At 48.2% G+C, this 24,225-nt stretch overlaps 9 protein-coding genes across 9 annotated transcripts; 5 read left to right on the forward strand and 4 right to left on the reverse strand.

The window, feature by feature from the left end:
• Positions 1–599: 599 nt before the first annotated feature.
• On the forward strand, positions 600–1,604 carry BDV38DRAFT_276969 (alpha/beta hydrolase; the record flags this gene model as incomplete). The annotated part of the gene is made up of 1 exon (XM_032058376.1): positions 600–1,604. One exon carries the CDS (start codon positions 600–602, stop codon positions 1,602–1,604), a length of 1,005 nt encoding a protein of 334 aa, XP_031919964.1.
• A 491-nt stretch (positions 1,605–2,095) lies between these two features.
• Positions 2,096–2,870, forward strand: BDV38DRAFT_276970 (uncharacterized protein; the record flags this gene model as incomplete). The annotated part of the gene is made up of 2 exons (XM_032058377.1): positions 2,096–2,203; positions 2,253–2,870. 2 exons carry the CDS (start codon positions 2,096–2,098, stop codon positions 2,868–2,870), a joined length of 726 nt encoding a protein of 241 aa, XP_031919965.1.
• Positions 2,871–3,193: 323 nt separating this feature from the next.
• On the reverse strand, positions 3,194–5,262 carry BDV38DRAFT_267014 (putative MFS drug transporter; the record flags this gene model as incomplete). The annotated part of the gene is made up of 7 exons (XM_032056511.1): positions 3,194–3,530; positions 3,590–3,643; positions 3,713–3,805; positions 3,836–4,025; positions 4,080–4,873; positions 4,928–5,061; positions 5,116–5,262. The coding sequence occupies 7 exons, from the start codon at positions 5,260–5,262 to the stop codon at positions 3,194–3,196; spliced, it is 1,749 nt and encodes a 582-aa protein (XP_031919966.1).
• A 1,020-nt stretch (positions 5,263–6,282) lies between these two features.
• On the forward strand, positions 6,283–7,947 carry BDV38DRAFT_289712 (putative cysteine synthase B; the record flags this gene model as incomplete). The annotated part of the gene is made up of 3 exons (XM_032061323.1): positions 6,283–6,475; positions 6,529–7,358; positions 7,411–7,947. The coding sequence occupies 3 exons, from the start codon at positions 6,283–6,285 to the stop codon at positions 7,945–7,947; spliced, it is 1,560 nt and encodes a 519-aa protein (XP_031919967.1).
• A 1,342-nt stretch (positions 7,948–9,289) lies between these two features.
• On the forward strand, positions 9,290–10,934 carry BDV38DRAFT_267016 (ferric reductase family protein; the record flags this gene model as incomplete). The annotated part of the gene is made up of 5 exons (XM_032056512.1): positions 9,290–9,418; positions 9,456–9,524; positions 9,571–9,758; positions 9,807–9,905; positions 9,953–10,934. 5 exons carry the CDS (start codon positions 9,290–9,292, stop codon positions 10,932–10,934), a joined length of 1,467 nt encoding a protein of 488 aa, XP_031919968.1.
• Positions 10,935–13,051: 2,117 nt separating this feature from the next.
• BDV38DRAFT_4199 (60S ribosomal protein uL30) lies at positions 13,052–14,387 on the reverse strand. Its single transcript, XM_032063319.1, has 3 exons — positions 13,976–14,387; positions 13,624–13,790; positions 13,052–13,567 (listed from the first exon to the last, which is right to left on the reverse strand). Exons 1-3 carry the CDS (start codon positions 14,126–14,128, stop codon positions 13,108–13,110), a joined length of 780 nt encoding a protein of 259 aa, XP_031919969.1. The 5' UTR covers positions 14,129–14,387; the 3' UTR covers positions 13,052–13,107.
• A 587-nt stretch (positions 14,388–14,974) lies between these two features.
• Positions 14,975–16,169, forward strand: BDV38DRAFT_4361 (ESCRT-II subunit protein SNF8). The gene is made up of 2 exons (XM_032063341.1): positions 14,975–15,492; positions 15,553–16,169. Exons 1-2 carry the CDS (start codon positions 15,017–15,019, stop codon positions 15,863–15,865), a joined length of 789 nt encoding a protein of 262 aa, XP_031919970.1. The 5' UTR covers positions 14,975–15,016; the 3' UTR covers positions 15,866–16,169.
• Positions 16,170–16,434: 265 nt separating this feature from the next.
• Positions 16,435–19,422, reverse strand: nip1 (translation initiation factor eIF3 core subunit c). Its single transcript, XM_032063323.1, has 2 exons — positions 18,825–19,422; positions 16,435–18,748 (listed from the first exon to the last, which is right to left on the reverse strand). Exons 1-2 carry the CDS (start codon positions 19,156–19,158, stop codon positions 16,491–16,493), a joined length of 2,592 nt encoding a protein of 863 aa, XP_031919971.1. The 5' UTR covers positions 19,159–19,422; the 3' UTR covers positions 16,435–16,490.
• Positions 19,423–20,342: 920 nt separating this feature from the next.
• Positions 20,343–23,416, reverse strand: BDV38DRAFT_276977 (putative protein kinase Yak1; the record flags this gene model as incomplete). Its single annotated transcript, XM_032058378.1, has 8 exons — positions 20,343–21,112; positions 21,165–21,523; positions 21,586–21,705; positions 21,761–22,020; positions 22,072–22,231; positions 22,285–22,484; positions 22,534–22,805; positions 22,864–23,416. The coding sequence occupies 8 exons, from the start codon at positions 23,414–23,416 to the stop codon at positions 20,343–20,345; spliced, it is 2,694 nt and encodes an 897-aa protein (XP_031919972.1).
• Positions 23,417–24,225: the final 809 nt, after the last annotated feature.

Genomic DNA, 24,225 nt, shown 5'->3' on the forward strand with positions numbered 1-24,225 from the left:
ACCAAGAAGAGTGTGCTAGCTTGTTCCACGGAAGCTTCGCTTCATCCAAGGCGGTCTTAATACCCTTGTGAGGATGATAATGAACATAGTTCCAGGAAGTGTTTACTTGTTTCCATGGCAAAATCCCAAAAGATGGCCTCTCGAGCTATGGTACCAGCACAGCCTTTCTACTGGGTTTGCGTGTAGTATGGAGGATTTGCCAGATCTGCTATAACACTAATCAGCCTCGGTTGAGCTTATCTGTATTCCCGAGGCTTAGGTTTGGCATATGGACAGAATGACGAAGAGCAAGGTATACATTCAACCATTTTTATATCAAACGGCCTTCGGTGCAACCGCGACTCCGCCCCACCTAGTGGGTTAGTGGTATCAGTCCCACTTTGAGTGCAAAAGATAATAGCAGAACTTTATTTATCTCATAATAATGATTTGCTGTTGGAAATAGATGAGTAGAATATAGCCCTGAGCACAGACTATACAGCAATGAGGCTTCGACTGTACCCTTTCCGAGGGGTCTATATAGAGCACACTAGGACATCAATCAGGCACTGAACATTTTGAGAATTATCTCCACGCTGATCCAATCAAGGCCTATCAAGATGAGCCCAATTTTCTATCTGAAAGTATATCTCCTGCGCCTTCTAACTCGCCTATTCGCTTGGCTTGACCGAAGAGGCGGCCCGTTGTCACCACCTGGTCCAAGTTTGAAAGTAAACATCCCGTCGACAATTTCCGGTTCCAAGGGATCATTCGATGTGTTTTTCTATTTCCCCCCGGGATATGACCGCAACGATTCCAAGGAAAGCGGATACCCAGTCGTTGTTAACTTTCACGGCGGAGGTTATTGCGTCGGGCATGCTCGCGACGATGAACGTTTCATTGCCGAGTTGACATCTCGCGGTGCTGTTGTTGCAAGCGTCAATTACCGCCTAGCACCCGAGAGTCCATACCCAGTCGCGATCGAAGATTGTTTGGACGCATTGCTTTATATCTGGCGCAATGCCTCCTCTTTACATATTGACAAGCATCGAACGATTCTCTCTGGTTCAAGTGCTGGTGGCCACCTTGCCTTCGCTTCCCTTCTCATGCTCTGGAAGCGGATGAAGGATAAAAACCTCCAAATTAACCCTTTACGTCTGGGAACCGTCAAAGGATTAATGGCTTTTTATCCAGTCATGGATATGACTAAGAGCCGTGCGGAACGTGCTCTATCCAATCCAGCATTCTCAGCACTGACGAAAAAGCCGGCATCCTCATCAAAACTGGTCGGATCTGTTTTCGACGAGGCTTTCTTCCGGAAACTGAAAGAAAAGCCAGACAAAAGCTTTATGTACCTCTCTCCCGGGCTTGCGCCTGAGAATACGCTGAAAGAGGCATTGCCCCCTATCATATCGTTTAAACTCGCGGGTCTCGACTACCTCTTGAGCGAGGAGAAAGAAGCAGTTCGTCGGCTGAAACTGCTGGGAAAGCAAGTCGATTGTGAAGTTGTAGAAGGGGTACCCCATTATTGGGACCACATGGCAAGAACAACGGAGATGAAGGAACTGAGGGACAAATTTTTGGGAAAGGCAGCAGATGAGATGGAGCAAATATGGCAGAGTTGAAGTGGTGCAGGGATTGGATCTATATCACTACCTAGCATCATACAGTTAAATATTCTCTTTTCGAAAAATACTGCCGAAAACGCTTTAGTCACACGCCGGTGTGAAGTCTCTTCAGCTGTAGGAACAGGGGTTTCGGTGATACATCCTCAATCAATGACAACAGATTACATCTTCGACAGAAAAGCACCACTTTTCAGTTAGGTTTTGAGTAATTTATTAAATCTCTGTTCTCGACTGCGGCGGAGAAAGTATGGCGGGGCGGGGTATTTGATTAAATTCTTCTTGTCACAACACCATTAAATTACATCTTCGGCTCTCACAGGATCAATCATTACTGTGTTGCGTACTTATCATGACCCACTAAGTCTCATAGATCGAAAGTATTTGCGCGATGGTCCGTGGCTCCTTTTCAACAATCAATTAATCAAAAAAAATATATATATTCCCGTCTCGCCATGTTATTCTGATACACCCCGCCATCATTCAGGAAAATGAGCAGCATCCCTTCCATGCCCAAGACTCCGGCCGAGTGGCTCAGATATGTACAAAGTGAAGTCTTCACATCCGTTCCATCGAGGCAGGAACAAAAAACCATCCAGGTCGGTATGACATAGTCCTACTTCAAGCCAGGCAATTAACGAGCCATAGAATAGTATCATCGAGCGAGATATCTATCTAGATGAAACAAAGATTGTGCAACCACCAGCCCAGCTATGGTACGTTTATACAGACGTCTTCGCATTCACACAGCCGGAGATCACCATCTCTCCAGAAGCCTACGGGTCAATGCAAATTATTGCAAGGGTTCTGACCGCGGACACACCTGTCAATCTGAAGGTAATTCCTGATACAATATGCTGGGTTTATCTCTACGCTTCCATCCTCGATCAGCCGATCTCAGTGTCTGTGGGCGATCAGGAGCCCCTTCTCCTAGAGCTAGGTCCAGCAACGGGAAACGTGGGTGTGAAACTGATCGTCACCCCAGATCATATCGATCTCGAGTATCAACAAGATTATATTCGAGCGGTGGATGAGGATTTACAAGCGAGTCTCAACACGCAGTTGCGCATTGCTCTAGCGCTTTCGGGGAGGAATACCTCCGTTGCTAGTTCTATCTGCTCGTATGTTGCTTCGGTGACCGCCAATATAGCATTGAGTTTCTATTCCCAGACCAATTCCCAGGCAGTGGCACTGGGGCAGCAGCTGGAAGTCCAAGGGATGACGGGGCCGGATATGGGTTATGCTCCAATTCTGAAGATTGACTAGTATATGTCCATTGAAGTGATGCTCTTGGCGGAATTACAGCACTTAAAGAACCATATCAACGTTTTCAGGACAACGAAAGCAGTGTGGACAACCTGATACAGGCATGGAAGGCCCTGCTTCAGCAGGCTAAAGCTCAGTTGAGCAAATATCTTGAATGGAAAGAGTTTTTAGTAGCCTCCTTTCTCAAAGAAAAGACGACCCAATAGCTTCAGCCAGATCTTTCAGTGATGCAGGAAACCTAGCACATCGCAAATTACAAGTCTATAGCAAAATGAATTCCAAGCCATGAAATCAAAGACCGCTTAAACCAGTTACTCAAACTATCATCTTCTCTCGTCTTCATTAACCTCCTCATCACTATTTTTCTCCCCCTTAACTCTCTTCCTTCCCTCCTCCTTCAGTTTCTCATCATCTGCCCGGTTCAAAGTCACCTGAGGCATCAGCCAAAAGGCCAAAACGAACGCAAAAGCAGCCAATGCGGCGCCGATGAGAAATATAATCCGGAACCCCTTTTGGTAAGCCGGGATCAACAAAGATCGGGCATGTTCTGCTTCGTCTTGGGGTAGTTTGGAGAGGTAGTTCTGAGGGCTTGATAGGAAAGAGCGGGTTTCAGATTGCGTGAGGCCCAGGGAGGAAATAGAGCTTGTGATTAGATTGTTTCTATTTGTGAAGTAAGGTTAGCTGGGTTCCATTATTTCAGTTGGGCTGTCGGTACGTACATGATTGTTCCGGCGATGGCGAGGCCGAGAGTGCCACCGAGGTTCCTTACGAAACTGTGTTTGTTAGCATATATTATTCTCCGGAATTTCGTTAATTGAGGGGTGGAACTGCGGTAAGCGTACTTTCGAAATGAGGTAACAACTGCCATATCTTTCCGTTCAACTCCTGCTTGGACGGCGATCAGGGCGCTGGGACAGGTCAGTATCAGGTTACCCCTGTGCACATTATTCAAATTCGAGACTTACGGTTGCAATGTATTCCCCACACCAACACCGGTCAAGAGTCCATAGCCAATCTGTTTTCCCAGGCCGGATGATTCATCTAGAGTCGAGAACAAACCTAATCCAACGGCCCAGATCATCCAGCCGAAGAGAATACACTCCCTATAACGACCTACCCAGTGAACAACAAGACCTGAGACGGTGCTACTAACAGCTTGTATCCTCGTCAGTTGAAACTGTCCAAATAAGGGATATGAACAAGACATACTCTGCATCAATGTTACAGGCAAAAGCATCGCACCAGCTTTCACGGTAGAATACCCAAAAACCAGCTGATAGAACGTCGGGATATAATAAACCTGGACGAGAAAGTTCCACCCGTTTATAAACATAGTCAGACACGCACCATTCACAATCCGAGATTTGAATATATGCATTGGTACGAGCGGGTAGGTTGCTCCTTTCCACTGCCAGACCACGAACCCAACAGCCACAGCAAAACCCACCACAATTGTGGCAATAACATGGGCCGAAGCCCAAGGGTATTCACCTCCGCCCCATGTCAGACCTAAAAGAAGAACAGCGGTACTTCCTAATGCTAGGAATGCGCCGAAGAAATCAATGGCTTTGAGCTTCATCTTCCAGTCCCCTGTTACCTTCCGTAGAGGCATGAAGAACAGTACGCACAGGGTTGTTATTGCGGTGAGTGGGAGGTTCAGTCGAAAGATCCATCTCCATGAATCCTCGTTTATGGAGGACAATGCACCGCCGATGACAGGCCCAATTCCATTGGCGATGGCTACTACTGCACCCAGGATACCTTGGTATTTGCCTCTTTCACGCAGCGGAACGACGTCGCTGACGATCATCTGAGCCACAGTCATCAACCCACCACCGCCTACACCAGTAAAAGCACGAAAGACTATGAGCTGTGTGGCTGTCTGCGAAAGCGATGCTGCCAGTGACCCGATGAAGAATATGCCGAGTCCGACGAACAGGACTAGTTTGCGAGACCATATGTCTGAAAGGCGGCCATATATAAGCTGGAAACAAGTCGAGGTGCTACATGTCGTTAGTATCTTGCAAAAATATCTAATGATAGTTCCTATTACTTACACAAAGTATCCTCCTGATATCCAAGAGGTTTTATCACTGGCATGCAAGGCATTCCCAATGATTGACAAACTGGAGGCCAGAGTGGTCTGGTCCATCAATGCTATGAGGTCGACCGTCGAGCATGCTAAGAATATCTGATAGTACTGTCAGCTAGAGATAGCTGTTAGTGTGGCTATTAATACACACACCGTAATGATTGTGCTTTTCGGGACATAATTTGTCTGCTCATTGAAGACATGAGGTGTCTTCGTCTCCCCATCGGCCTCTACGATAGCTGTGCTCGAGGATTCTGACGAGCTTGGAGGCTTTTCAGAATTGAGTACTGCTCCTGACATGATGCTCAGACGTGTTTCAAAATTATCGGGCGGGAGTAGTGAGGAATAGTGACGAGAACCGGCACATGCCTTTAAACGACGAAGAATACGACAATCCTACATCGGAGCCACATTCTGGGCAATTCTAAGCGAGCGGATCCCCAGATTGATATTATGAAGATCAATTTGCAGGAAATTGAAGTAGTCCATGTTTGTAAAAATGACGAATCATCAATTCGAGTTCCGTTGACGGGATTAAGAAAGACAAAAGGGAAACAAACTCATTAGTCAGTTAGGGCTAGGGAAATGATCAGCGCGATTGTTCCGCAACTTGCTCAAAAGGACTCATCAAGGTACTCACACAGGCCTCTTGCCAAGAAAACAGCAAGTCCAGAACCTGATAGAGAACTTGCTAATTGTGAGGACCTGCGTGCTTTTTGTATGTCCGTCGAACCCTGGCCAGGGACCTTGCGAGTTACTTTTGCCCGTGGATCGGTCTTCACAAGCCTCGAGCTTATGGACTGACAGTGATGGGCATCCAAATGGCTGGTACTGCAGAGATTTATCGAGGCATTGAGTTTTATGGCCATGTAGATCTTGTCTTGTCCTCGCACCCTGGGGGAAGGGATTCTCCGCTACATCTACGAATCGCATACAATTTCCTACCCGATGTATGTAAATACATCCTGCTATCCAGCATCGGCTGATGCATTGTCCAACCAATGCCCACGTTTCACGACAAGCGGATATGATCTTCATTGTCGGGAACCGCGTTTCCAGTAATCAACTTCCTGAAAAGGAGTATTATGTTCCTAGAACGAGAGCAATAACGCCATGCGGGTGGGTCATAGCCTTTGACACTACAGCAGTCTGGTTTGCTAAAGTTAACTGTAAGAGATTTCATCAGAGGAGGGGTTTATGCATTCTGCAAGGGTATAATTTAGAGATTGTCCCTCCTCGCAGTTCCTACTACATTATAGGTCTACCTGTGTAAGTTTCTTACATTCTTGGTAGTTGGTACTCTCCATTCAAGTCAGGAAGATGGCCAATCTCAATGAACGCAATGTCTACTTCGGGCGTGATTCTCTCAAGAAATACTTTGATCCAGATTGCCAACCTCCTCTACCTCTCGTTGAGCTCCCAGAACACCTGAATCCTTATTATCAGGATGGTGTACGAATCTATGCCAAGATGATGACGATGCACCCAGCAAACAATGTCAAAGCAATGCCAGGTACTCATACTACACCACACAAAACACCCAAAAGATACCCGCTAATAATGTAGCAATGAACATGCTCGAAACAAGTGTGGCACCCGGCAAAACAAATACTATTATCGAGTATAGTTCCGGATCCACGGTGATCTCAATGTCTATGATCGCCAGAGTCATGCATGGCATTCAAGACACGCGTGCATTCTTGAGCAATAAGACAAGCGAGGCCAAGCTCCAGCTGATGCAGTTTTTTGGGCTTAATATCACTCTTTTTGGCGGTCCCTCCCAGCCTGAACCATATGACGAGCGAGGTGGTATACAAAGTGCCCGGAGGATGGCAATGGATTCGGACAGTGTCCTCAACCCAAACCAATACGAGAACGACAACAACTGGAAATCACACATTCGCTGGACGGGGCCCCAGATCTATAAACAACTCCCTGAAATAAATGTTCTTTGCGCAGGCATGGGAACATCCGGAACAATGACCGGATTGGGTACATACTTCAAGGAAGCGAAGCCCTCGGTACTCCGTCTGGGAGTGTGCACTGCCCCTGGCGATCGTGTTCCCGGCCCAAGGTCGTTCGCCTTGATGAAACCCGTGGAGTTTCCTTGGAAGGCAGCCGTTGATGTTATCGAGGAAGTCAATTCGTCGGACTCATTTTCATTGTCGCTGGACCTGTGCCGTGAAGGCATTGTCTGTGGTCCTTCATCTGGCTTCAATCTGCAAGGTCTCTTTCAGATGTTGGAAAAGCGCAAGGCAGCTGGTACCTTGTCCGACCTTCGAGGACCTGATGGTTCCATTCATTGTGTCTTTTTGTGCTGCGACCTGCCTTATCAATACATTGGAGAGTATTTCCAAAAACTGGGAGCTGACAAGTTCCACCCCATTCAGAATGAAGTGAGTACAATCTAACTGAGTCTCCCTCTCATATTTACTAATACACCGCCAGGGACTTACCAAAGTTGACCTATATCGCTACGACGAAAGCTGGGAACGTAGTCCAGTAGTTCTTTTCACTCACTTTTACAATACCCCCAACGTTTTGTCGGAATGTCTCCTAAGTGACATCAAGCTGAGGCCGCTGTGCTGTGTCCTAGACCTGAGAACAACGGCCGACTTTGCTTCGTGGCATCTTCCCGGCTCAGTCAATATCCCCCTGCGGAGTCTCGACTCACACACAGCGAAGCCGTTCTTCGACCCCGGTGTACTAGAGGCACAGTGGTTGGAATTAGAAGCGATGTTCAAAGATCCGAGCGTGATCACCAAGTTGGAATCCCATCATGTGTTAGTGATCTGCTACAATGGAGACACGGCCCGGGTGGCCACTAGCGTGCTGCGAGCCAAGGGCATCGAGGCTGACAGCCTCCGGGGAGGATACCAAGCTCTGAAAGACCACGGGTTATGGGGTAGCAGTGGAGTTGAGTCGGTGGAGAAGAGCACATATCCAACAACAACCACGACGGAACTGTCCGTATCAACAAATTAACCGTATTTATGGCGCTAATTTGAACTAGGCATAGGTTGATATGGGCGGACAAAAGATGTGTTTTCTTTTTTTCCCTATTTTTTTTATATGTTTTCCTCCCATTTTCTATTTCTCTTACATGTTATGAAATTTTCAATTACATGATGATCACGATGTTTGTATAAACCGACTACTTAACAACGATATCTTTTACTCTAGAGTAGCTCAGTCTAAGATCTAACATCAACCGTGATGTGCGGTTAGAGTTGGGTAAAATTTGCCAACGAAAAGATTAGATCGTTGAATCTAACGCAAATATGCTCACTCGTATAATTGAGCGCGTATCTGTGTGTGAGATTTTAATTGGCTTGATCGGCACTTAAATATTTGCAAGGACTTACTACATTCGTGCAACGGCGACGCTAAATCCAGAAATCTGCTCAATTGCGAGCATCCCCAACCACATCCGTCCAATCAGCGGCTAAGGAATGCTGCAACCCTAACACGGCAGCGGCAGATGCGATGATGATTGTAATCGAGGCCACACGTATGATCAATGCATGCATCCGTGACCCATTCCCAGTCTAGGGTTGATGGTGCAACCATGCTGGAGCGAAAGTGAGTTCACGAGTGGAGGAATCTACTACCTGACACATCTCCGATACAGCACACCCTGAAGATTCTTATCCGAATCTTTTGCTTCGCTCTAGTGCCCATCGTTTCCTTGCTGGGAACCCTTTCGGAATACAAGAGACCCTGTTAAAAGAGCCCTCCCTCGTTGGTAGAGGCATCTGCAGATAGTCATTAGTACAAATCTAGTCTCTTGGACTGTTATGCGCTTCGTGACGTACAACATTCACGATGATGTCCATGGATGAAAATTCCAGCGGCGGCCTGCCATGGCTAGATATGCCGGTCATGTTCCATTCGTCTAGGGCCGATACATGCAAGATGACACCTGAACAATGTGCCTATCGGTCAGGGCACTGGAGATACTGGTAATTCCCTTTTTAGACCAACATTATATAAATTCCCGGCTAATGAGGGGCTCCTCACAGGTATGAAGCAGACCACGTTTATTCATTAAACACAGTATATTTCCTTTGTGCGACTATCGGGTTCTTTGCAATCGTCCATTTCCTCTCAAAGTATGCGCCGGTACGAGCAAAACGAAGCGGCATATGGCGGAAAACGACAGCCATTGGGCGATACCTCGCATACAAAGGTTACCAACTACCTGCATTTCGGTACTGTTCTCCTTCGTTGGGCGTTATTCTCTTGGGTATCATAGGCACAATCTTTTTCTTTGGTTCGTACACCTAGTTCGCTCCATGGTTTTCAAATTGCTGATGCAGATATAGCCATGACGCTTGGTCCAAAACCATACTACTGGCCTAACACGAAAGATGGGTCAGTCTCTTATGGGAACAGTCCGCCTATCGCAACTCGAACTGGATGGATGGCATTGGCATTGCTGCCTTTTGTGCTGTGGGTACCTTAGCCCATGTCCAATATCTGTTGCTAACCAGTGCAGGGCTCTGGGCGCCAAAGCAAACCTTATATCAGCATTGACTGGTGTACCTCATGAAAAGCTTCAGGTATGTTGAAAAATTGCTAGAGTAATTACTATAACTGACTCGATAGGTCTACCACCATTGGACCAGCTATGCCATGTTTGTCCTCGCTTTAATACATACCTTCCCATTCATCATCTTCAATATCTGGAAAGGTCAGATGGTCGAGAAATGGAACACCAGTGTAGTCTACTGGACTGGAGTTGCGGCTTTAATTCCGCAGGCTTACCTCACATTCATGTCCTTGCCATCTATTCGGTAAGATCACTCCTATCAAGCCCCACACACGACTAAAACTAGGTATAGGAATCGATATTATGAATTTTTCAAGGCAACGCATTTCCTGGTTGCACTCCTCTTCCTTCTCTTTTTCTTCTTTCACTGTGACTTCCGTCTTTCTTCTTGGTATGTTCTTCTGTTTGTCGAAACATACAGTCTACTAACCACAACAGGGACTATTTTGTTGCCGGAGGCGCAATATATCTCTTCAGTCTCTTTGCAGCATGGACCCGCACCCATCTCATCAATGGCCGTCACTCAGCTACAATTGACCTCCTTCCTTGCGGTTTTGTTCGAGTCAGAATCCCAACAATCATGTCTTGGCGACCAGGGCAGCATGTCTTCATTCGATTCTTAAGCCCACAGCTGGGCTTGCACTGCCTAACAGCGCACCCGTTTACCATCTGCTCTCTATCGCATGACCCGGACAAGGTCGGCAAGGCATCCGAGATCGTGTTCTATGTCAAGCCCCGCCACGGCATCACGGCACGTCTAGCAAAGTTGGCTATTAAAAGCCCTGTATTCTCCCAAACTGTGCTCTTAGAAGGCCCTTACGGTGGGATATCTAATACTGCTACTCCTGCCGAGTTCGATACTGTCCTGGTCATTGCGGGTGGCTCCGGCGGTGGGTTTTCTCTAGCCATCGCTGAAGAAGCTCTTAGGGTGTATGGAAATATGCCAGATCTCCAAAAACGCAATATTCAGGTCGTTTTCGCTACACGGAATAAAGAAGTAGCCGAATGGTACAGAGAGGAGATTGATGATAGGGTCTCCATGTACGACGTACCAGCCAAAAGAATATCCATTTCAATTCATGATACCTCATTGGAGCATACTGCAAAGCCAGTGTCCGCACCCAGGGCCAAAGAACCATCCAATGAGATCACCGATGGGATTGAGCCTGCCTTATCAGAGAAAGACAGTGGTGCTGCCGCAATAGACCAGCACATGAGTACAATTGTACATGGCCCTCGACCTAACCTTCCTCATATCATCGATACAGCTACGTCAACACCAGGTAGCCACAAGATAGCTATCTTTGCGTGTGGTCCTGCGTCCATGCTTCATGATGTACGGAATGCGGCTGCTGAGGCGCAAAAGCGGACGTTGAGAGGAGGTGCGGAGGTCTATTTGCATACTGAATCATTTTCGTGAGTGCTCATTTCCTATGTCTCGGGATGTTGGCTAATTAGTATGTCTAGGTGGTGAAGCTTTGTAAAATTGTCCGAATAATTGAGTCAATAAACGTTCACTGTCTACTTGATGATTGTTGATCAATCTGTATTCTCAGACACATAATGTTACTTAACTTAATTATCGACTTGCATTATATAAGAATCATTTCCTTACCTTGAAAGCTTGGACCGAGTGCAATGCTTTTCTCGTGGTTGCTTAAAAATCAACACTTACGTCGCAACATCAGGCGAACCCCGTACGACGGATAAGCAGTAGTTTAGATCCTGTACCATCTACTCACAGGTCGAATTATTAGTAAAATGGGCCTATAGGGCATATAGACCCTGACCATCTACCTGATTGAATAGTAGCGCTAGCTCTATTTCTCTTTACTCTTCCACCCAATCCATACTCGAGTTTTCATCTAACTCTAACGACACCATCGAGTTATATAGAAGTGTGCTATTTACAATCCACCATAGTAGACCAACAATTTACCCCTAAGTAATTTCCAATAAAGGGCAATACAAGGTGAACTCAGAAGCAGCCTGATGCCAATTCTATTCCATCATCGCAACAGTACAGCATTATTAATATACGAACATTGGTGATACCATCACTGGGTCTTCTATCGATATGTACTTTTTTTCGGCCCCTTTCCTGGTTATTAAAATGACGAATAAAGCTCTGCTGCTCTCCCTGACTATCTTACTGCGTAGGAATTGCAAGTGATTGACAAGCACAATATCTCAACCAGCAATGACCAACTGTCAAATAGACTGTATTTGCAAGCTCGATTGCGTCGGTCGAGTCGCTGCCCTAGGAGGTGGCTTCGTTAGGGGATACTAATGAAGCTGCCGCTTAGGGGATGCTATCTGTGGTGTTTATGGGGAAGTGCTGCAGAGTGTTAGGTGTATATTGGCTGTTTTTTCGGAGGGGTTGGAGTTGGGGAGACAGCATTTTGAGGATGAAATGGTTTTTTGATCGGTATTAATTTGATTGAGTTGTGTTGGTGTTGGAGTGTTACGGATCTCCTTGGGTAAGATGAACGCTGGCCTATCTCAGGTATCTACGCCTACTTTCAGACACAACTGTCGATGCGAGTTACTTGGTTGAGCTAGAGGGATGGAACGAGGAACGGGTACAGGGGAAGGGAGCTAAAATATATTCTGTGACACCTCACGAAGGCAGCGAGTCTTCCACTATCTAGCTAGAATAACCCTGTACATACCTAAGTTAATCCCACCGGCTGGCCAACTGGCCGTCGGTGACCCGAGAAGAGCCCCAAAAAGGGAGCTGTATTCGGGTATGATGCACATCTCTCTCTCTATGTGAAAGCTGGCGTTCGTGTGGATGAATGGACATTCATCTATATTAGCTTCGATGGCTAGTAGCGATAGATGCTCAGAATAGAAATATAGATGGTAACTGATATTCTGCAAAGCTTCAAGATTTAAACGGTCATTGTAGGAATTATCAAGGTTATCCTCATAATACATCTTTCATATATATGTATCAGCAAGAATAGTCTTACACTGTGTGTACAATATATATATATACTCACCAACATCCAAGTAACAGTCAATCACTTCAATAAAATGTATATTATCACGTATAAAGCCTACGTGTATTCTCAATTATAAGTTCAGACGAGTGCATTGTATATAAAAGTGTTAGAGGACTACAGAGCAGGTGATGGCTATCGCAACTGATGTTACTTTAGGACTTAGATAGAATGCAAGTAGACCAAAAGTCGTGCAACATTCAACTCGGAAAGATAGCAGGGCATAGGGAATAGAGTCATTAACATTCATCACTTCATGTTTGTGCCGTTAAGAATGGATCCTGATGATCACGAAGTTACATTACACAAGTGTACAATCCTTGTCGTGAAAAAGGCTCTTCGGAAACATCCTTGCTGCATTAGTATGCCGTGATTGGTGTGGCATGGTAGATTTCTTCAATGAATGTACGAGGGTCGAAAGAATCTACGAGATTGACTGGACAGGAAGATTACCAAACAGAAATCAAAACGTTTAGGGTATCAAGCTATAGAGAGCATCAAGCTTTTCATTTTTGTACTAAAATCAGACCATCATGCCGTCAAAGTCCATGTCCCAGTACGAACACCAATCGCCCAGAGTAAGCGAATCTAGTTCATCTGGCGGATGAGGGCATTGATGTTCTCCTCACGGTTACCGTAGTCACCACCCTCGATGAAGTGCTTGAACTTGCGCTTGTGGAAGCCACCAGTGGGGTTGGAGAGCTTGAAGGGCCAGAGGAAGTTGTTGGCCTGCTTGAAGTTGGGGCCAACGGTGTAGATCTCGTGAATGAGATCCTCAACACAGACAATGCCGTACTTGCCGAGGTTCTCCTCGATGATCTGGTTGTCGGAGATAGCAACACGCTGCTTGTTGACCTTTCCGTAACCGCGCTTGTAGATGAGCTCACGGATGCTCTTGAGGTTGGGGTAACCATAGGCAATGTAGGGGTTGATGATGGTCAGCATCTCCTGGGTAGCCTTGGTAAGGCGGACGAAGGTTCCGTTGTTGATCTGGAGCAAACGGAGGAGCTGCAGGATCTTGCGGGGCTGGGGAGAGATCTTGTTGATACTATTGACATAGTTAGTTGCTTGATCTTCAACAATGGATATACCAGAAAAACTCACCCCTTGATACGGATAACGAAGACAAGCTTGGGCTCCTCAGCAACGTAGAAGTTACCCTCCTTGCGAGCAACGCGGCCAAGGCGGATCTTCTCACGCTCAGCATCGCGGTACTCCTTGACGTAGGACTCGGCGCGCTTGAAGATGGCGGCACGCTTCTCCTTGCTGGCCTATACATCCTCTGTTAGCGAGAATTCCACCCAGTAGTTTGTTACAAAAACAGTGGTATTGTTAACGTCAGCCCCGAAAGATGGTTAACAGAAGCGACAGCATCGACCGATGGTCTAGTCGCGTAGTGGTTGCTATCATCACCCGTTTTATGTGAAAAAAGAAAAAAGAAATTTTGAATACTCACGGCCTTCTTCTTGGCAGCCTCCTCACGGGCGACAGCGCGAGCCTGCTCCTGGCTCTTGCGCTTCTTCAGGAGAGTCTCGGGGACGAGGACATTGTCCTGAGTGGGGACGGTGCTGTGAAGGTCAGTTTCGTCTGTCCATGCAAAAATATGCATATATTCGCCGAGTGCAAGAACTGCAGCTATAGCGCGGCATTCTCAACTGAAGGCAAGAAACAAGAAGCACTCGACGACATGTATTTAATCAGTGAGACATGAAGGGCTTGCCAACCGGTAACGAGACGTTACTAGTCATGCATTTTCAGCATGGGTTCACAACTCCGCGATGGCAGCGACAATCATTCAATTCTCATCCGACAAAGCCCCAAGCATAACGCCCAGGAAAACAATGTTGACGCCGTTTGTCCCATCTCTGTTAAGCCATTCCTGGTCTAGTCAGAGTATGGAAACGCAGCTCGCAACAATTTCTTTCAAGGAGAAAGCAGCTATGGCCTTCAACCTCAATACCCCAAACCGTTGTACAACCCATCCATCATCTCGTGCTCATATCACTGAGGCGCAAGTTCATGGGGGGGGCACAGAGGTCACGGGAAAAATCGAGCTGGTGCCCAGCGACCGTTTCTGATCGCAGCATCTCCAGCGAGAAGGACGACTATAACTTCAACCCTTACAGGCTCATAAAGCGAAGCAGCCGAAAGGGTATCCGCTAAAGGGTATCATACGTAGCAGTAGAGGCCATTGCGACGGTCCGTTGAGTTCGCGAGTTGGGCGGTTGGCGAAAGCTGTCGTACTGGAAGAAGTTCAAAAAGAAAATTGTTTCGAGTTGAAGAAAAATGAGTTTGTGGGTGGGTCTCCGCGCTAGCCCCATATGCGGCTAGCCTCTGTTAGCATGACGACCTTCCCCTTCTGGGTGATCTGCTTAGGGCACTTACGAGTCAGCTGACAGCTCCCGATAAGGAGCTGCGATAACTGATGACATGCCCATCTTGATGTTCTCCATACCCCACGTCCCTCCTCTTTGCCTATCCTAGACTTTAAATTGCCATGGCGTCGCGTCGAGGTGTCGGGTTAGGTGCCTTCGCAAATCGCTCTCAGGCTAGCCAATTCTACGCCAACCATGGCGCCAATCTACGTTCCACGCATCTCTCCTCCCTGCAGGCACAATTATCCGTCTTCCAGTCGTTACTCCACACATTCGCATTAGAGCATAGCTCGACGATAAAATCAAACCCAACGTTCCGTGCAGAGTTTGCTCGCATGTGCAATGCAATCGGTGTTGACCCACTTGCAGCGAGTAATGTTAAAGGCAAAAATGGTCGGAAGGGAATGGGTGAAGGGGCGAGTTTCTGGACCCAGATCATGGGCGGGGATATGAACGACTTCTACTTCGAGCTTGCCGTCCGTATAGTAGAGCTTTGCCGAGAAACAAGAAGTGAGAATGGAGGCTTAATAGGCGTCGAGGAGTGCCGTAAACGAGTAGGTAAAGGCAAGGCTATAGGGAGCGGGTTGGAAGTAACTGAGTATGTGACCTCGAACCACGCAGTACAGAAGGCCGACTAATTGCTATGTTTGCGAATTAGTGACGATGTTCTACGTGCCGTCAAGGCTTTGGAACCTTTGGGCTCGGGCTTCTCGATTGTCCGCGTTGGTAGCAAACAATACATCCGATCGGTCCCTAAGGAGCTTAATACAGACCAAGCCACTGTGCTCGAGGTTATTCAAATCCTTGGCTACGTGAGTATATCCATGTTGCAGATAAACTTAAATTGGGAAACGGCTCGGGCGCAGACTGTTATTGATGACCTTCTGGCGGACGGCCTGGTGTGGCTTGATGTCCAAGGTGAAGAGAATGAGTATTGGTCACCACAGAATCTACTCGACGATAGTGGATGAGGCTGTTCTCTCACTAGAAGAGATGCGAGCGAGCTATTTCATGGGCGTTATATCAATTGAGTAGATGACGCCCAAGGTTTCGTTCGACCATTTCGAACCCTTACTTGTATAGACATTGAAGCTTACACAGCTATCATCATGGTGTATTTGAGGCTACAGACGCATAAAGATTAACGAACAGCCGAATTGCCCGATGGGTTGGCAAAATATTGGGTATTAGCTATACCCATCCTTAAATACGCCCTAATAGAATATATATTTTCAGAACTGCACGCAACTCCACCACAAGATCCAGGGACTGACACCTCGAAATATGTATGAAAGTTATCTATATTTCACCATATTCGTAGTTCTACTACAACATACATGGAATGAAGTTTCTTGGTTCCAATATGCCTGTGTTTACGTCCGTTTCCTCATTGCTCAGAGCACCTATCTCTCGACTGCGCTCGTAACTCTAAAAAGGGGTTTATTTGTAAAAGAGGAAATGCCATATGTATCAAGAAAGGGATAATCGAGAAATTGACAAGAAATTCGTCAATAATAAGAGCACATGGGATCATACGTAGTTAAATTCCAGGAGCATTAGAACCATGAAAACAAAGGAATGCCATTACAAACAATTTTATGCCTTGATCGCTCCGCCCAATGCACCACCGCTGAATTGCTGTCCACCGGGCCGACGACCTTGTTGGCCGCCAGGCAGTCTGGGTCCACCACGGGCTTGGCCCCCGCGTCCAGGACCACGGCCTCCACGGGCGCCGGCGCCCTGATCGCGCTGGAAAGCGTTGGCCATGCCTTGAGTGCGCTGCTCGAGAGTCTTCTCGTTGGCCTCCAGAAGGTTCATCGACTTGTCGGCGAGGGTGACGATCTGGGACTGGAGACGCGACAGCTCGACACCCTTGCGGAAAACAATAGCATCGTTGACCTGGTCAAGAGCAGCGGCGAGCTCCTCATGAGAGATCATACGGCTGATGATGGCGGCAATCTTCTTCTCAGACAGCTCGAACATGCTTGACAGGGTGGAAATAGAGACACTGTCGTAGAAGGGAGCATATGTGAAAAGGTAAGTTCGCAGGCCCTCTTCTTGGATCTGCTGAGACAGCATCTCCTTGATCTTGTCGGGCTGGGGCATCAGATCCCAGATCTTGATAGAGTTGAGCATCTCTGCAGCCTTCTTCCAGTCACCCGCAGCAAGGAACTTAGCGCTCATGATGACACCATCACGAGTGTTCTCTGCAGGGCCAGTGAATACCTGACGCTCGTTGTAATCCAACATACGACGGAAGGTCTTTGAGATGATGCGGCGCTTCATCTCGGGTGAAGAAGAGGTCTGAGCCATGAGAGGGACTTCCAAGAACATGCTTGAGGTAAGGTAGATACACTCAAGAAGTTCAAGGTTGATGTGCATGTGGAAGGGCAGCTGGCGCTGACGCTCAAGACGTTCCTGCTCAGGAGAAACAGTAGAGTAACGCTGGAGGATGATACCTTGAGCGAGAAGTTCCTTCTGACGGCCACTGCCACACACTTCGGACAGGGTATTTTGAGCTTCGTAGATAAGGCCAGCACGGAATGCGCACAGACCGATTTGAACCAGGGTCCGGTTGAAAAGAATCTGGGTGTTGACATCGAAGTTGGAGATGTTCTCGGTAAGATGAGACATGAGCATCAGGTCACGAGAACGGTAATATTGGTCGTGCAAGGCAAGGAAATAGATCTGGCACAGCATGGCACGGGCCCTGATGATACCGTCACTGTACGTGAAGAGATAGTTGCACAGGGTCTGGACCAGTCCTGTTACGTCACCCGCGTTTCCACGAGGAGTGACCTTGGAGTCCAACTCGGAGGGAAGTGCCTTCCAAGTACCCTCTTCCAGGATGTTAACGACCTGAGAAGGCTTGAAGTAGATGTGCTCCAGCCTGCGCATGACAACCCGGTTGAGGCTGTCCTGACGTGGATCGCTCTTCTCAGCTTGGGTAAGGCCTTCCACGTAGGCTTGAACGCGGACAAGGTTGGTATACAGCTGCTTCTCATCGCTCAGACGATCGATGTATTCAGCAGTGTGGGGATCAATGTGTTGCAAGGACCGAGTCAGCTCGTCGTCGAGCCTCTCGACGTGAGACACAATGCTGCCTGGGACGTGCAGGGTCTCTCCTGGCTTAATCTGGGGTTGCTTCTCATCATCTTCCCACTCCTCAGCTCCTTCAGTGACAACATGGTCGCGGTTTGTCTCGAGGACAGAGAGCAGAGCGCCAAGCTCCTTCTCAGCAAGCTTCCATTGGTCGACACTCATGTAGTTGGCGGAAGACGTAGAGCTAATGTCGAAGCGGGTAGAGAGAAGAGTGAGGTAAACACGAATGCGCTGGTAGGGAGTCTGAGCAACCTCCAGGAGCTTCTCCATGGTCTTGATCTGCTCGAGGCGGTCTGTGTTCTTCTTTCCTCTGGATTCGACAATGACGCGGAGGTGCTTAAGGATGCTCTCTGGGGTGTACTGCAGGGTTTTGCCACCACGGCCAACAGTAGCGAAACCATCATCAGTGGAGGTTGCTGCTGCAGGTGCCTCAACAACACGCTCAACCTTGGTTAAGCGCGGGGCAACGACAACAGGCTTAGCCTCCTCTTCCTTGCCCTCCATGTAGCCATCCTTATCATTGCGATACTTATCGATATGAGTGGCGTACTCCTTGTTGTTCTTCTTGATACGTTGCTTGACCGCGTTGAAACCCCTGGAGTTGCTTGCGTTCATCGCCTTCTTCGATGCCTTCTGCTTCGTGATAGTCTCGTTCACGAAATCCTCGAGATCGGCAACGGCTTTGACATAAATCCTGGGAACTGGACCCGATTGCGTGACCTTCACGACCTGGCGGTTAAGCTTATCGAACTCTGGAACCTTCGAGTCAGTATGCATGCACAAGGTTATCCCTACAGGGCCAAATTTTTCGGCCTATATTCAACGCACCTGACGAGATAACTGCCCAGTCATTAATCTTCTCGGCATTCTCGATCAACTTGATGATGCCCTCAAGTTCCTCCAGCCTCTTATCCTTGGCACTCTTCACAACCGTTACTTTCTCCTCATCCTCGCTCTCCTCGCTCTCCGATGCGTCCCTCAAGAAACGACTGGCACCGGTTTCACCACCCTCATCATCGGAGGATTCCTCCTCCGAAGTCTCCTCCTCCTCCTCGCTGGATTCCTCCTCAGACTTCTCCTCCTCCTCGCGATCGGAGAGAAGCTCCTCCTCATCCGAGCTGGAATCGCTGTCGCTACCGCTACCGTAGAAGAAACGCGACATATTGGCGGATTTTCAGGTAATTCGGACCGGAAAGCGTCGCGGGGTTCAAAAAATGGCCGTCTCCTTAAGTGGTGAGACGCACGGTCGTGGGATGGTTCGAAGGACGATTCCCTTAAAGCCCGTCGGTTCGCTCTCAGAAAATCAAGTTGTGAGGGTTGGAGCCGCAGAGTCAGACCGCGCGAGCCACAACGAAATTTAAGCGAGGTGGCGCCTAACCGTATCGGGTAATCATCCATCGTACTACGGATCGCGCCTCCGCGACTAAACGTCCGAACAATGCGGAGAGGATTTATTCATATCTAATAAATGGGCTTATATAATAGATCTACATAATCAGATACTCTCTGCTTCAACCTACATCCCACCAAGGGAGTAGGAGAGAGGAGCAGAGACCCTTTTTTCGCGCAAAAGCCGACGGTGGTTCGATAATGATGAAATCCAAATATCCAAGCTTAATGATGCTTCTCTTAAACGGGTTCGAATAAAAGGTAGAAAAAGGGAAACAGATTTATAATGGGAAATGGTGTACCATTTCCGGACACAGAAAGAAAAAAAGAATAAAAAGAAAAAGGGCAAAAAGTAAACATTCAACATGATAATGCGGTAACAAAGAGCATAAATCGCGGTCTTTCCAAGTACTCCTGGCTATGCCGACAACAGCCACATGCACAAATCTGGAAGAACTTGATTGGGAAGACAGTACACCGACGGCGAGTACCAGAGTACTCGAAAGGCGATTGTGAACAAGGACCCCCCGAAGGGTCGGGGGCGTCGTCGGTGAATAGCGCCCGTGAAGTGTTGCGCACTCGGCACCATAGCGGGGTACTGACTTTACATTATATTCCCTCCTAGCCAAAGCTCGAATCTATACCGTGTTGGTCCGCAGACCGTGCCGACCAAGTGCACAACCGGACGGAACAGGATGCGCATTGGAACACTTTTTTTTTTTAGTCGTGGCCGGGGCATGTTGGACGGCAAAGGCTAGTAGCAGAGGGGCTGGAAGGGAAGCGCATAAGGGTCCAAATGTCAAGCAATGCAGAACAATAATTTGGAGCAGCTCTGCGGTCATGCCTAGCGAGCATATGCATCTGGAGTTATGCTTGCCCGGTCAAAAGTGCACTCACTAATACAAGATGTTAATGCACCCACGGGTGCCACTCAAACTGGTTTCAGCACATTTGTGCTTAGTGCCACTGGTTCTGACCCATGAAGCCATCACCCCCTAGTACGCCGTCTTCAAGGGTCCTAATAAAGTCCCGGTTACGTGTGCCACCTGCACGACTCCCTCGTCGTCGTTGATTCGCAGCACCGGTGTCAATATATCCGTCAGGAGGGGGAGGGTAATATGCCGGACTAGGTTGTAATCGAATGGGTGCGTTCGGGTCGAGATGACTGGCAACTCGCTGAATAGTGGGTGGGACCCCGCCACCCTGAGGGTCCATCGTGGAGGCACGTTGCCGACCCGCTCTTGTAGTTGCCTGTGCATAAAGACTTTGGGATGGTGCGTATTGTGATTGAGGCATCTGACCTGGCATAAGGTTCATCTGATGACCGTAGCCAGGTGGCTGCTGGGTAGGGTATGGCGGAGGAGCGCCTTGTTGGTGGCCAGTGAACACCCCATTGTACATGGGAGGTGGGGGCTGAGCATGGGCGGGTGTGTGGAATTGGTTTAGTTGCATCGAGTAGGCAGTCTGTGCAGCCGACTGAGCGTGTGCTGCCTGTGCCGCTCTCTGTTTGCTTGCGGCCTCGGCCTGCTGCTGCTGCTGAATACCAGGAGCAACAGTCTTGTTAAGAGAGGAATATTTCAGGTTCATGGGAGGTACAAAAGGTCCTGTAAACTTCTGCTGCGTAATGAAAGGATGCAGCTTGGCTTGTTGTGGAGACCAGCGTTCCAGCGGATTGATTGATAACAAGCCACGAACAAAATCGATAAAGGCCACTCGGTTATTTAGCTCTGGTGCAATCTGTTAGCAAAGAGACAGGTACTATCTTTGTTGGAGACAAACCTCGCTCAATTTCTGCTTGTTTCATATTTTTTCTCGGCATCGGGTAGCTTCGAATGATTTCTTCTAATGTCGACGCCTGGAAGTACTTTTTGCTCGGCTGCTCCTTCGTGCCGTGTTCCCGCGAGTATTGCTCCAGGCTTTTTAGGCGATATGTCTTTCTCCCAAACTCATCTTGAGTCTTTTCGAAGAATTCACCAGACTGTTTCCCCATCTCTAACATCCACGTTGGCGGCAGACCTAGCATTTCCACAATCCGGCAAACTTGATTGTATTCGGAAGATCCTGGAAAAAGAGGTAAACCGAGGAAGAGTTCAACGACGATGCATCCTAGTGACCACATGTCGATCGCTGAGGAATAACTAATCCACGTCAGTCTCAGAGTATCATTATGGGTGGGAGGGAAGATTGAATATCGACGTACGGCAATCCAAGGAGAACCTCCGGAGAGCGGTAGAACCTTGACTGTATATATGTGTAGACTGTCTGTCGTTCATCACAAGCAGACCCAAAATCGATGACCTTGATTATAGGACTCTCAAGACTGATAAGCTCAAGTTAGCTGCCAAGCTCTTTTCATCAGCGAAGCAAGGACAAACTTTTTTAACAATATATTCTCTGGCTTCAAGTCGCAGTGAATCAAGTGCGCCTTATTCAACAGGCTCAACGCGTTCAGAAGCTGTTGAGCAAATACACGCACTAGTGTCGTGCTCAACCCTCGGAACTGGTTTTGTTTGATCAACTCGTAAAGATTAACACTTAGTATCTCAAATACCAAACAGAGATGCTGTCGGTGAATGAATGTGTCTTTAAGTCGTAGTAGATGGTGGTCATCATTCTTATCATATCTGCTGTTGAGCTGCGATAAAAATTAGCATGTGGGTCGAGTCCTGAGTAACGGAGAACTTACCAGATCCAAGACAGACACCTCCATCATGCTTTGGTTAAAGTATGCGGTCTTGTTCTTGATTACTTTGACAGCCACGACTTCCTGTGTTTTTAGGTTCTGGCACTTCACGACTTGGCCAAAAGTTCCCTGTCCTAGTACATCGAGAATGAGATAGCGATTCCTAGGATTGTCAATACAGACGGTAATGGACGAGCGAATGAATGATTAACCCACTTGTGGCCTGCTTCCTCGCTCCCCAGAATATCGTTGACGTACAGAATGTAGTCACTGTCCTCATTGTCGTAACCATCATTCTTGACTCCCTTGCTGGGCTTTGTCAAAACTCGCCTTGGGTTTCTCGAGGATTCGTAGTTAAAGCCGGGGTTGCATATCCGATACGTAGCAGGGAGGTGCGTGGTCAGGGCTTGGAGCGGCTATGAAGATGTTAGAGATGCAGCAACTTGGCCAGCTCTTGATACTTACACTAATGAAGCCACCCTCAGGGTTAGCACGTCTAAATGGGGGTTGCGCATTTACGCGCGGCTTCAGCTCCTGGACCGATTTGATCTTCTGGAACTTTGGTACTGGGCCCCGACCTGGTTGTTGGCTGCCACCAGATATTGACGCAGAGCGAGGAGATCTTCCATCTTGCCCAAAAGGTGCACTGAGTTGAGATCCTGCCGACGGGGGATAGAATTGCTCTGGACTCATGTCTGTGGGCTGCAAAGGGGGGAGCCGCGGGGCGCGTGAACCAGCTGTTCCATGGATTACGTCAGTCACCTAACTTCATAAATCCGCAAGATGTGAGCTTACAGGGAGGCGACTGAAAAGGCTGAGGCGGCGAGGAGTAATTCGGCACTCTTGTTGGTGAACGGCGAGATTGATTTGGCCCAGGAGGAAAGGCATACGCATTATGAGGCTTTCCGGGACTCGTATTGTAGGGCATCGATGGTGACAGCACATTCATCGGAGAATACCTACGGGCGGCCGATGATTCCTCGCTGGGAAAGTATTGGGAGGAAGGCCGGCTATGGTGGGATGGCCTCGTTGAATATTTCGCCCGGTTATATGGATCCGCATCTTCCATTGTCGTGTCTGCATCGGTGACATAATCGCGGCTACGTGGCGTCGCAGCTGGAGACGACGCCATCGATACGGATTTTGAGTTCATACCGGTCGACGCGGGCTTTGCTGCGATACCGGGGGTTTGAAAGGCTTCGTAGGTGTATCCCACGGGCGGTTGAGACTGTTGTGGTTGACCGCCGTATTTTGGACCGAGCTGTGGTGGATTAGACGTCAACCCATTATTGAACTGTGCAGGACGACCCAATGAGGGATCCTGGTAATGCTGCCACTGCGAATCCATCTGTCCGTCCTCTTAACACAATGCCTCTCATATAACGGAGACTGCCCAGGTCAGGAAATCGGACGATGACCTTTTCGTCGTCGAAAGCGCACATGCACCGCGACCGGGTGATATACGGTAGCGGGGATAGCAAACGCACGTATCGCGATCAAGCGGAGACGAAGCGGAGCACGAGCGAACCCGATAGCAATTCGAAGATAATGGAAGGAAAGAAAAAGGAATTGAGATTAGGTGCGATTTGTGCGGCACTTCATCATCCAGACGACTTGTCGCTATGGGGAGGAGGGTTTGGAGTTCCAAGGGCGAGGCGGCCAGTAGTCAACGGATGGGGTGTGGGCAATTCACAGTGACGACGTGCGCAACAAACCGAAGCCGATGGGGCTGGTTGACACGCCAAGGGGCTGGGGAAACGAAGGGAGTACCGACTGCTGGAAGCCCCGGGGGTTAAGGGGAATCCAAGCAGAAGCACACAGCCAAAAATGTAGACTGTGTGGGAAAGTGGTGGAAGCAACGTCCAGCCGAAGGAGTGCTGACAACGACTAATTGCGGAGGGGGCGAGAAGAAGAGAGGGAAGGAAGTGAGGTTGGTGGAGGGAGTGGAGATGCCTGAGATTCGAGGGGAGTGTTTGCGTTGGAAGGCCTCAGGCTGCCGTTGGGTTTAACATGGCATTCAGGGCGAGGGCAAAGGGCAGCAGCCCATAAACTACATGCGTATTTTAGATGATAGTTTATCTTTCTCTCGTTAATAACAAAGCTAGACTACTGCTAGTTAGTCCTGGTAGTGTAAGGGGGCCTTGTTTCTTTTAACTT

The sequence above is a fragment of the Aspergillus pseudotamarii genome (assembly GCF_009193445.1).
Source record: "Aspergillus pseudotamarii strain CBS 117625 unplaced genomic scaffold BDV38scaffold_1, whole genome shotgun sequence".
In the NCBI taxonomy this organism is placed as follows: Eukaryota; Fungi; Ascomycota; class Eurotiomycetes; order Eurotiales; family Aspergillaceae; genus Aspergillus; species Aspergillus pseudotamarii.

Coding starts and splice junctions, on each gene's coding strand:
- BDV38DRAFT_4361 (XM_032063341.1), top strand. CDS start 15,017: ATGGCGTCGCGTCGAGGTGTCGGGTTAGGTGCCTTCGCAAATCGCTCT. Junction 15,493..15,552: donor AGCGGGTTGGAAGTAACTGA/GTATGTGACCTC, acceptor TTTGCGAATTAG/TGACGATGTTCTACGTGCCG.
- nip1 (XM_032063323.1), bottom strand. CDS start 19,158: ATGTCGCGTTTCTTCTACGGTAGCGGTAGCGACAGCGATTCCAGCTCG. Junction 18,749..18,824: donor CTGGGCAGTTATCTCGTCAG/GTGCGTTGAATA, acceptor CGAAGGTTCCAG/AGTTCGATAAGCTTAACCGC.
- BDV38DRAFT_4199 (XM_032063319.1), bottom strand. CDS start 14,128: ATGCATATTTTTGCATGGACAGACGAAACTGACCTTCACAGCACCGTC. Junction 13,791..13,975: donor AGGCTGCCAAGAAGAAGGCC/GTGAGTATTCAA, acceptor GAGGATGTATAG/GCCAGCAAGGAGAAGCGTGC. Junction 13,568..13,623: donor TTCGTTATCCGTATCAAGGG/GTGAGTTTTTCT, acceptor CTATGTCAATAG/TATCAACAAGATCTCTCCCC.